This window comes from Rhinoderma darwinii, chromosome 7 (assembly GCF_050947455.1).
Source record: "Rhinoderma darwinii isolate aRhiDar2 chromosome 7, aRhiDar2.hap1, whole genome shotgun sequence".
NCBI lineage: Eukaryota > Metazoa > Chordata > Amphibia > Anura > Rhinodermatidae > Rhinoderma > Rhinoderma darwinii.
In genome coordinates, this window is record NC_134693.1 from 1955944 (window position 1) to 1968644 (window position 12701).

General features: G+C 48.7%; 1 protein-coding gene across 1 annotated transcript in view; it reads left to right on the forward strand.

Moving 5' to 3' along the window:
• Positions 1-12475, forward strand: part of ATP6V0B (ATPase H+ transporting V0 subunit b) — a 15667-nt gene extending 3192 nt beyond the window's left edge. The window contains exons 2-8 of the mRNA XM_075832558.1: positions 5423-5471; positions 7284-7367; positions 7770-7847; positions 8274-8343; positions 11218-11269; positions 11674-11864; positions 12235-12475. Of these exons, the coding sequence (XP_075688673.1) occupies positions 5423-5471; positions 7284-7367; positions 7770-7847; positions 8274-8343; positions 11218-11269; positions 11674-11864; positions 12235-12261 (551 nt within the window). The 3' untranslated portion in view covers positions 12262-12475. The remainder of the gene's footprint in view (positions 1-5422; positions 5472-7283; positions 7368-7769; positions 7848-8273; positions 8344-11217; positions 11270-11673; positions 11865-12234) is intronic.
• Positions 12476-12701: the final 226 nt, after the last annotated feature.

Here is a 12701-nt window from a genome sequence, read left to right on the forward strand (position 1 = left end):
CTCTCCCTCCTCCTGACGTTTATGGAGCGTTTCTCCCCCAGACCCCCGTCGTTCAGTGTCCTCTCTCCCTCCTCCTGACGTTTATGGAGCGTTTCTCCCCCGGACCCCCGTCGTTCAGTGTCCTCTCTCCCTCCTCCTGACGTTTATGGAGCGTTTCTCCCCCGGACCCCCGTCGTTCAGTGTCCTCTCTCCCTCCTCCTGACGTTTATGGAGCGTTTCTCCCCCGGACCCCCGTCGTTCAGTGTCCTCTCTCCCTCCTCCTGACGTTTATGGAGCGTTTCTCCCCCGGACCCCCGTCGTTCAGTTTCCTCTCTCCCTCCTCCTGACGTTTATGGAGCGTTTCTCCCCCGGACCCCCGTCGTTCAGTTTCCTCTCTCCCTCCTCCTGACGTTTATGGAGCGTTTCTCCCCCGGACCCCCGTCGTTCAGTTTCCTCTCTCCCTCCTCCTGACATTTATGGAGCGTTTCTCCCCCGGACCCCCGTCGTTCAGTTTCCTCTCTCCCTCCTCCTGACATTTATGGAGCGTTTCTCCCCCGGACCCCCGTCGTTCAGTTTCCTCTCTCCCTCCTCCTGACGTTTATGGAGCGTTTCTCCCCCGGACCCCGTCATTCAGTTTGCTCTTCCCTCTGTATCTTGGAAAGCTGTGTGAATAGTATGTCCGCCACTACAGACCCCACAACGGTTGTCGCCCTGATCTTCCTGCGTCCTGTACGGCAGATTTGCTGGGTTATTAGGGCGGCAGGGATAGATTGTTGTGTAGAGGAGCAGATGTCATTCAGGAGTCTGGGAAAGCTGGGTGACTTTCCTCCAGGGATGTCATTATTAGGGTCATGCTGTTCGCAGCCGGTAATATCCGGATTATCCCGTCTACAGCCGACACTCTGGTCTGTCCTGGTTCCCGTGTTCAGACACAATATTACCCAAAACACAGACCGCACCGCCCGCCGCCGTGTTTGTGGTTCTGGGGACGTCTGCTTACGTTGTGGGTGTAGCAGCTCCGTCCTCACACTGTATACATATATACTGACGGGCCCGCTCCGGCCACAATGACCTCTATCAGCCTGCTCCATCCCCCACTAAATGTCCGTCCCAGCGTCACCCTCTTCTATCCAGCGTTCAGCTCCCACAGCGGTGGTCACCCAGCTCGCTGCAGATCTGCCTGTACGGAGCGATCCGGCTGTATACAGTAGATGTATCGCTGAGGAGGCTGTATACGGTAGATGTATCGCTGAGGAGGCTGTATACGGTAGATGGATCGCTGAGGAGGCTGTATACGGTAGATGGATCGCTGAGGAGGCTGTATACAGTAGATGTATCGCTGAGGAGGCTGTATACGGTAGATGTATCGCTGAGGAGGCTGTATACGGTAGATGTATCGCTGAGGAGGCTGTATACGGTAGATGGATCGCTGAGGAGGCTGTATACGGTAGATGTATCGCTGAGGAGGCTGTATACGGTAGATGTATCGCTGAGGAGGCTGTATACGGTAGATGTATCGCTGAGGAGGCTGTATACGGTAGATGTATCGGCTGAGGAGGCTGTATACGGTAGATGTATCGGCTGAGGAGGCTGTATACGGTAGATGTGTCGCTGAGGAGGCTGTATACGGTAGATGTGTCGCTGAGGAGGCTGTATACGGTAGATGTATCGGCTGAGGAGGCTGTATACGGTAGATGTATCGCTGAGGAGGCTGTATACGGTAGATGTATCGGCTGAGGAGGCTGTATACGGCAGATGTATCGCTGAGGAGGCTGTATACGGTAGATGGATCGCTGAGGAGGCTGTATACGGTAGATGGATCGCTGAGGAGGCTGTATACGGTAGATGTATCGCTGAGGAGGCTGTATACGGTAGATGTATCGCTGAGGAGGCTGTATACGGTAGATGGATCGCTGAGGAGGCTGTATACGGTAGATGGATCGCTGAGGAGGCTGTATACGGTAGATGGATCGCTGAGGAGGCTGTATACGGTAGATGTATCTCTGAGGAGGCTGTATACGGTAGATGGATCGCTGAGGAGGCTGTATACGGTAGATGGATCGCTGAGGAGGCTGTATACGGTAGATGGATCGCTGAGGAGGCTGTATACGGTAGATGTATCGCTGAGGAGGCTGTATACGGTAGATGTATCGGCTGAGGAGGCTGTATACGGTAGATGTATCGGCTGAGGAGGCTGTATACGGTAGATGTATCGGCTGAGGAGGCTGTATACGGTAGATGTATCGCTGAGGAGGCTGTATACGGTAGATGTATCGCTGAGGAGGCTGTATACGGTAGATGGATCGCTGAGGAGGCTGTATACGGTAGATGTGTCGCTGAGGAGGCTGTATACGGTAGATGTATCGCTGAGGAGGCTGTATACGGTAGATGTATCGCTGAGGAGGCTGTATACGGTAGATGTATCGGCTGAGGAGGCTGTATACGGTAGATGTATCGCTGAGGAGGCTGTATACGGTAGATGTATCGCTGAGGAGGCTGTATACGGTAGATGTATCGCTGAGGAGGCTGTATACGGTAGATGTATCGCTGAGGAGGCTGTATACGGTAGATGTATCGCTGAGGAGGCTGTATACGGTAGATGGATCGCTGAGGAGGCTGTATACGGTAGATGGATCGCTGAGGAGGCTGTATACGGTAGATGGATCGCTGAGGAGGCTGTATACGGTAGATGGATCGCTGAGGAGGCTGTATACGGTAGATGGATCGCTGAGGAGGCTGTATACGGTAGATGGATCGCTGAGGAGGCTGTATACGGTAGATGGATCGCTGAGGAGGCTGTATACGGTAGATGTATCGGCTGAGGAGGCTGTATACGGTAGATGTATCGCTGAGGAGGCTGTATACGGTAGATGTATCTCTGAGGAGGCTGTATACGGTAGATGGATCGCTGAGGAGGCTGTATACGGTAGATGGATCGCTGAGGAGGCTGTATACGGGAGATGTATCGCTGAGGAGGCTGTATACGGTAGATGGATCGCTGAGGAGGCTGTATACGGTAGATGTATCGGCTGAGGAGGCTGTATACGGTAGATGTATCGCTGAGGAGGCTGTATACGGTAGATGTATCGCTGAGGAGGCTGTATACGGTAGATGGATCGCTGAGGAGGCTGTATACGGTAGATGGATCGCTGAGGAGGCTGTATACGGTAGATGGATCGCTGAGGAGGCTGTATACGGCAGATGGATCGCTGAGGAGGCTGTATACGGTAGATGGATCGCTGAGGAGGCTGTATACGGTAGATGGATCGCTGAGGAGGCTGTATACGGTAGATGTATCGCTGAGGAGGCTGTATACGGTAGATGGATCGCTGAGGAGGCTGTATACGGTAGATGGATCGCTGAGGAGGCTGTATACGGTAGATGTATGAAGCTGTAATGGCGGCCACATCCGTAATCCCCCAGAAACTGAGATTAGTAAGAAACAGCTGAATGGACAGAAGACGTCGGGACCGGATCTTTATGGTTTCTGTTCTGGATATTTGATTTCATAATTTGGTTTCCTAAGGAGCTGATTGAGTAATGATTTAGTAGAATTGTCTGTGGTACGAATATTGTGACACTTCCTCTGCTGCATCGTCCCCAGTCCTGGGTCTTGTTCACACTGTGCACTCATCCTGGGCGTCAGGAGGGGGAGGGGGTGTCGCCTGAAATGTCCATATTTACAATGACATTCATTAAGATCTGATTAGAGATTAGCTGGTGTACGGTGACTTGTCCATAGGCAGAGTCACTCTGTATATACATGACATTACTGATCCCGAGTTACATCCTGTATTATACTCCAGAGCTGCACTCACTATTCTGCTGGTGGAGTCACTGTGTACATACATTACTTATCCTGTACTGATCCTGTATTATACTCCAGAGCTGCACTCACTATTCTGCTGGTGGAGTCACTGTGTACATACATTACTTATCCTGTACTGATCCTGAGTTACATCCTGTATTATACTCCAGAGCTGCACTCACTATTCTGCTGGTGGCGTCACTGTGTACATACATTACATTACTTATCCTGTACTGATCCTGAGTTATATCCTGTATTATACTCCAGAGCTGCACTCACTATTCTGCTGGTGGAGTCACTGTGTACATACATTACTTATCCTGTACTGATCCTGAGTTATATCCTGTATTATACTCCAGAGCTGCACTCACTATTCTGCTGGTGGAGTCACTGTGTACATTACATTACATTACTTATCCTGTACTGATCCTGAGTTACATCCTGTATTATACTCCAGAGCTGCACTCACTATTCTGCTGGTGGAGTCACCGTGTACATACATTACATTACTTATCCTGTACTGATCCTGAGTTATATCCTGTATTATACTCCAGAGCTGCACTCACTATTCTGCTGGTGGAGTCACTGTGTACATACATTACATTACTTATCCTGTACTGATCCTGAGTTACATCCTGTATTATACTCCAGAGCTGCACTCACTATTCTGCTGGCGGAGTCACTGTGTACATACATTACATTACTTATCCTGTACTGATCCTGAGTTACATCCTGTACTATACTCCGGAGCTGCGCTCACTATTCTGCTTTGTGTGTACATGTATTTCCTGCTTGTTCAGTGTCTATACGGAGCTTCCTGTGGTGGTTTGCATTCTGGGTAGTGTCTTTACACCAGGCACTGTACAGTCATCTGATGTAGGAAAGACTAGCTGCCTCGCTGCATTATAGGGAGTGTTGGGGAGGCCTCTGTTCACATGTTTGATAACAACGAGCAGAATTGTGATGACCGCTTTGAAGAATAAGACTCTGTTCACACTGTTTCAGCCCTACGTTTGGCGTATGTGTAGAGAGTGTGATTGTCGATTCTTTTCTATGCAAGAGCATCCCGCAAAAATAACTCTAACGCAATACATGTAGTTTTTTAACATGGGAGCCTATGGATGATGTATGCCTATATAGTGGCATGCGTCCGAGCCTTCCACATGAGACAGTACCCTCAACGTATATGTCGAGCGTAGGGCTCAAACGCAGTATGAACAGAGCCTAGTACAAGGTAAGTCTTGGAAGTACAATTTACTCGATTCCTCTTTCCGGTAGTTGCTCAGCTCTGTTCCAGACTTCTCCTTCCTCCAGTGTTTGTTCCAGGAAGTAGCTGTCTGATATCTATGCTGTCGACCATATTGGATGTCATGGGGCTACTTTTTCATGTCACCCAGTCACAGAGGCTCCTCAGTCTCCCTGTGCAAAGGCCTGAATGTGTCTGTACAGTGAGACATGATCTGGTGTCCTTGAGGGACTAGACAGAGCGGTGTCTTCTAGAGAGTGAGGTTACAAGGGTGACATTAATGCGGGAGGAAGTAGCTAGCTTCTCTGTTTACCTGGGGCTCACCTTGTCATTCATGTGATGATCCGTTATATAGAGTGACTGTGCTGACATGTTCTCTTTACTCGCAGGTACCTGCTACACGATATTTGATCTGGGATTCCGGTTTGATGTGGCCTGGTAAGTGATCCTCGTCAGGTCGTCATGGAGATGTGCGCCCGCAGCGCCCCTGCTCTGTATTGGCGCCCCTGTTAACCTATAACTTGTCTGTAGTGTTTCTGCCCCTGCTCGCCGCTACGTCCTTATGACATCACATCCATGTGATCACGTGACTACACGTACCAGCCAAGGCTCCTAGACCATGTGATCACGTGACTACACGTACTGGTCACGGCTCATAGACCATGTGATCACGTGACTACACGTACTGGCCACGGCTCATAGACCATGTGATCAGGTGATTGTCACAATACGTTGCCAGGACGATGCGTCGCGGCCCTGCTGCTCACACAACACGTGCAGTATATAGAACTATTGTATGACGGCTTCTGTAATGTAAATCCATGAACAACCTCTTCATTCCCGAAAAATGTTTTCCCTTTTTATAATGTGCAGATTCCGTAGGACTGGAGGGCGGATACAATGTATATAATATATAATGATAGGACTGGAGGGCGGATATAATGATAGGACGGATGTATATAATATATACTGATAGGGCTGGAGGGCGGATATAATGATAGGACGGATGTATATAATATATACTGATAGGACTGGAGGGCGGATACAATGTATATAATATATAATGATAGGACTGGAGGGCGGATACAATGTATATAATATATACTGATAGGGCTGGAGGGCGGATACAATGATAGGACGGATGTATATAATATATACTGATAGGACTGGAGGGCGGATACAATGTATATAATATATAATGATAGGACTGGAGCAGATGACTTTGGGTGACCAGTTGGTCGTTTCAATGTCTTTGAGGTTGGGGGAAGGTTGGTGTTTACCCCAGCACTGGCCGCCCCTCCCCATGTTTGGAGTGTCAGCTCCTCGGTATTTACACACAACAGACCTGCCGGCTCATCTGGCTCGTCCCGGTTCGTGTGTGTTTGGAGTCGGCTGTGATGTGGCCACAACTAGAGACAGATCAGTGCATGACTGTCCGGCCGCTCTTTCCTCGCTGGTCTCTGTATTTCTCTTTTTTCATGTTTGGGGTCCTATGAGACGACCTCTCTGCTGCCCCCGGAGGCGCCGCTGTCCATTTTTTTTAATTCCCTAAGATGCAAGTTGTGGCCTGACGTGGCATGGGCTGGTGTATGTGGAAGCCGTGGTTTCTCGTATGCCGGGTCCATGATATGTCTGGATATATTGCAGCTGTCACTGTCATTTCTGCTGCGTCCGGACGTCGCGTTGTACTGAATGTCGCTCTCGTGTTGTGGCTTTACCCTGCAGTCCTATCCATATATGACTTCACGTAATGTAATAACCGCAGTCGTGGCTCCTACAGGTGATTCTGCGACCGTTTTCCATGGACGTCGTTCTATAAAACTTGATTGATTATAAAATCTTGGACCGTGACGGGAGATGTTCAATAATTAGTTGCAATTAGTTTTCTGGAGAATCCGTCCTAGAATGGAAAGTGTGTCCAGTGGAGGCCACGTCACGATATGACTGCCCCATTGTGTGTTGTGGTCACGCTCTGCGACCCAGCACCTTGTGACTTCATCCGGATGCGGTCGGCTCGGCTGCTCCTAAATGACGGTGTTCTCTGTCCTCCGGCCTCCAGCGTCCTGTCCTTTCCATATTTGCTGCATTGATCTGGGTCCATCCTGCGTTTAGACTGTTTATCGGTTACACTTGGTGCGGCCATCACCACCTTGATTTGCGTGGTCGGGTTGGTGTGGGCGTCCATGCAGGTTTCACCGCAGTATCGGGATTCATCTATTTTTTCTTAATGGGTTTTTTTTTTTCCCCCAGGTTCCTCACGGAGACATCCCCGTACATGTGGGCTAACCTGGGCATTGGACTGGCCATCTCTCTGTCTGTTGTAGGAGCCGCATGGTAAGTGACCGGTGCTTCAGCAATGTCTACAGGACTGTCCTGAACTGTATAGCCAGAAACCTACATGGGGGGGGGGGGGGTCCTATAGCTCCTATAGCTCCATGAATATAATCCCAGAACTTCAGTAAAGACTGGTGCAGAGCATGTATGAGAGGGGGTGGATTTTACAGACGTCCACCATTCAGGGAGCGTAGAAAGTTGTCGGACGTCCCCCTATGGGCTCTGGACTTCCATCCATTAACGGTTTTGTGGAATAACTGAATAGGATATAAAGCGCACGGCTCGGGGTGGGGGGGGCGGTTTCCAGGGGTTTTCTTTTATGTGAAATGATTTGCGGTGTTGGGCCCCGTCATCCCTCCACATTCTGCTCTTTCTCACGGTGTCCACTCTCTCTTGTCTTAGGGGAATCTACATCACTGGCTCCAGTATCTTGGGGGGAGGCGTGAAAGCCCCACGGATTAAAACGAAGAATTTGGTCAGGTAAGGTGATCGGGGTTAATGATCCCTCGTGGATCTCGTAATATTCAACCACGTTCCCTATTCTTGCTGGATGGTTAGAAAGTAAATTCACTGTAAATCTCTGATGCGGCGCCTCCGTGCCTGCGATTGCAGTGGCGCCATTAACTCTTGCGGATTCCACCAGATCATTTTTGTGAGTCGGATGAAATTCCCCTTTTAAACGACACACATTATGTAAATTAGTTTGCAGTAATGTTTTTTGTGTATGGGGTCCCGGCTTGGTGGGTTCGGGGGATTTCCTGGACACTGGTGCTGATTCTCTCCGTAGCTGTGACCCTGTGATTACGGCGACACTTCGTGGGCAGTGGTGATGACCCTGTTGTAGTGCAGCGAGGTCCCGTCACCCGGCCGTGTTACATTGATAACTCTTTTCTTTCTCTCTTCTAGTATCATTTTCTGTGAGGCCGTGGCAATCTATGGCATTATTATGGCAATTGTGATCAGCAACATGGCCGAGGTAAGAGCATATCCGCCCGCTGAAGGCTGACTGCACGCACAAGGCCAGCTTCTGTGTGTACATCAGGGGCTCGTGTGTGTGTGTGTGTGTGTGTTCACGTCCGCGCCGCTCCATGAGGTCTTACCCTAGGGGCGCACACGCAGCAGATTGTGTTTTCATCGGATTAGAACTCGCAGAAACCCCGGCACCGACTGCAGAAACATTCAGAGGGAGTGATTAGAAGTGAAATAGGAGACTATTGACTCTCTGTATCATCCCCTTTAGTCCGTTCCCTCTGTTTCCTATACAGTCCGCTTCCTTTATATTGTTACAATGTACACACACTCCAGTCCTTCACACACCACAGGAGTGACCTACAACCCTCGCAGATACTTAAATATATAATAATACTTTTACTTATAACATAGAAGTGACGGGCGATATACATTATATCAGGATACCATACATGGAGAACACGACCGCACACAGCCGCCTCCTATTCCGACCTTCCCTGGGCAGTTTGCACATGTGACTAGTAATGTGTATGTATATATAATATAAATCCAGATCCCAACCCTATACCCTGGTACTACACCTATAACCAAAGCCACATACAGCGCCCGACCATTAGTACATGTAGACTCATGCATACATAGCGTGTGTGTGTGTGTGTATATATATATATATATATATATATATATAGAATAGGTAGAACTCCATAAAGATCCAAGTGAAAAAGTGACTTTAATCAACCATATTAATGCGACGTTTAAAGAGGCTGTCACCACATTATAAGTGCCCTGTCTCCTATATAATGTGATCGGCGCTATAATGTAGATAACAGTGGTCCTAGTAATAAAGAGGCTGTCACCAGATTATAAGTGTCCTGTCTCCTACATAATGTGATCAGCGCTGTAATGTAGATAACAGTGGTCCTAGTAATAAAGAGGCTGTCACCACATTATAAGTGTCCTGTCTCCTACATAATGTGATCAGCACTGTAATGTAGATAACAGTGGTCCTAGTAATAAAGAGGCTGTCACCAGATTATAAGTGCCCTGTCTCCTACATAATGTGATCAGCGCTGTAATGTAGATAACAGTGGTCCTAGTAATAAAGAGGCTGTCACCACATTATAAGTGCCCTGTCTCCTATATAATGTGATCGGCGCTATAATGTAGATAACAGTGGTCCTAGTAATAAAGAGGCTGTCACCACATTATAAGTGTCCTGTCTCCTACATAATGTGATCAGCGCTGTAATGTAGATAACAGTGGTCCTAGTAATAAAGAGGCTGTCACCACATTATAAGTGTCCTGTCTCCTACATAATGTGATCAGCACTGTAATGTAGATAACAGTGGTCCTAGTAATAAAGAGGCTGTCACCACATTATAAGTTCCCTGTCTCCTACATAATGTGATCAGCGCTGTAATGTAGATAACTGGTTTTAATTTTGAAAAACGATCATTTTTGAGCAAGTTATAAACAACTTAGTTTCTTAAGACAACTGGGCATGTTTTTACTTTTTACCAACTGGGCGTTGTGGAGAGGAGTGTATGACGCTGACCAACCAGTGACCAATCAGTGACATACACTTCTCATTGTTCCAGCCCGGCTTCTTTCACTGCACAATCACACTGGGCTGTGGATCATGCTGGGCTGGAACAATGAGAAGTGTATGAGGCTGATTGGTCGCTGATTGGTCATACACTCCTCTGTACAACACCCAGTTGGTCAAAAGTAAAAACACGCCAAGTTGTCTATTAAGAAACTAATTAGCATAAATCTAAAATTGCTCATAACCTGCTCAAAAATGATCGTTTTTCAAAATAAAAGCCACTGTTATCTACATTACAGCGCCAATCACATTATGTAGGAGATAGGGGGGCACTTATAATGTGGTGACAGCCTCTTTATTACTAGGACCACTGTTCTCTACATTACATCGCCGATCACATTATGTAGGAGACAGGGCACTTATAATGGGGTGACAGCCTCTTTATTACTAGGACCACTGTTATCTACATTACAGCACTGATCACATTATGTAGGAGATAGGGGGGCACTTATAATGTGGTGACAGCCTCTTTATTACTAGGACCACTGTTCTCTACATTACATCGCCGATCACATTATGTAGGAGACAGGACACTTATAATGTGGTGACAGCCTCTTTATTACTAGGACCACTGTTCTCTACATTACAGCGCTGATCACATTATGTAGGAGACAGGGCACTTATAATCTGGTGACAGCCTCTTTATTACTAGGACCACTGTTATCTACATTACAGCGCCGATCACATTATGTAGGAGACAGGGCACTTATAATCTGGTGACAGCCTCTTTAAGCCCCCATTTTGGGCCTGAAACGCATTAATATGGGTGAATAAAACGTCCCTTTTTCACTTGGATCTTTATGGTGTGCTGCCTATTCCTTATTGATACTGTTTACCCAAAAAATGAGGCGTGTGCGCGTGAGGTGGAGGGAGGGAGGGAGGGAGCGTGCGTGCGGGCGGGCGATGTGGTGGGCAGTACATCATTGTCGGGTATTTGTACAGGCTATAACCTATTACTCATGGATCATTGACCAGTCAAGTAAAATCCGACCACAAGTTAGAAACGTTCACGTGGAGTTAACTGGCAGCGACGGTTTCACCATTTACCGGTGGTTTTCATATTGAGATCAATGGTAAGATGCTGGCGCGCGCACGCTCCATTGGAGTCCATGCTACTGCATTATGCTGCGTATTTACCGCACGTGATACGCATCGTGTGCGTTGACCCCATTGGTGTAGGCGTCTGATTACTGGGGCATATTAATGACCACTCCGGTCACCGCGACGTCGGCAGGAAACATGGAGGCAAATAACTGTGTCTTTCTTGTGTTTCAGCGCTTCACGGGGACGACTCCACAGACCATTGGAAACCGGAACTACCACGCAGGTCAGTGCAAAAAGTCACACATTGTATGTCCAGAGAATGACCCCCACGCCCTGCAGCGTGAATATTCATCTATGAAGTGAATATAAGTGCAGGGTCTGAGCCGAGACGGAGCTCCGCAGGTTACTTACTACAAGCTGCTGGGTGCCTGTGACGTCTGTGTAATATATAAATACAACTCCACGTACCCTGAGGGTCCCAGTGCTCTCTGCATTCTGCCACGTGATCCCATGGGGGTAGCACTGTACACGGGTCCTCGCGGTTGGCTGTGCGGGTCCTCGCGGTTGGCTGTGCGGGTCCTCGCGGTTGGCTGTGCGGGTCCTCGCGGTTGGCTGTGCGGGTCCTCGCGGTTGGCTGTGCGGGTCCTCGTTCTGTTGCTTTACCTCCTGCATTTTGTGAATTTCCAGGGTTCTCCATGTTTGGCGCTGGCCTCACCGTGGGGTTCTCCAACCTGTTCTGTGGGATATGTGTGGGGATTGTCGGCAGCGGAGCAGCTCTCGCTGATGCGCAGAATCCCAGCCTCTTCGTTAAGATCCTGATCGTGGAGATCTTCGGTAGCGCCATCGGGCTTTTTGGTGTAATTGTCGCGATCCTGCAGGTACGTGTGCTCAGTCACGCCGCACTCCTGGTTTTATCTTCAAGTTTAGTCGCTGACCCCTACAGGGGATAAGACCGCACGTGATAAACTGTGCAGCTATTTAGAGGGACTCTCCAAGCAAAATCAGCACCGTGTTATAACTAGTGCAGGACGGAAGGGGGCGGAGCATGACACGAGGATTTAAAGTTCATCAGAGAGAGAGTGTCTGTGTCATGCTCCACCCCCTCCGGCCCTGCAGATCATTGCACCTATTCTATGGGGCAGACGTGGGACGTGCAATATAGCAGATCCTCTGTGCTGCAATGAGCTCTGCTCCATCTGTCTGTGATTTGCCAATTCTATGAAATCTCCTATTCTGTTTGATTTGCAGACGTCCAAAGTAAAGATGGGAGACTGAGGGTCCGGGGGCGCCGCCTGCTGACGGTTTGGCCTCTACTTTGGAGAGCAGAAGGACACTATTTATTCCACGTGCTCGCGGTTGGCGTGGTCAGCCGATCCTTCCCCGGCCTGGTTGTATTTCTGTTGACTCCTCCTCTTCCTGTGCTTTACCTTGTATATAATTTCTCCCGTTTTAGGATCCTGATGAGATAAATATAGAGATTGTTTGTGGAGATCTGTGTAATGAGATTGGTCCTTTCTATACAAGAGCCGGAGCAGCGCCCCCCCCCCGACCATCGCTAGGACCATGGTCATGTGATCATTGCGTGTCATTCATAAACCTTTCACTGATTGGTCAGATGCCCCCGAGGCTGAAACCAGCAGAACGTGACATTGTCGCTCCCCAGCAGCGTTTAATCATGAGGTGAATATTATGTGGCGTCCCGTCCAGCGAGTATA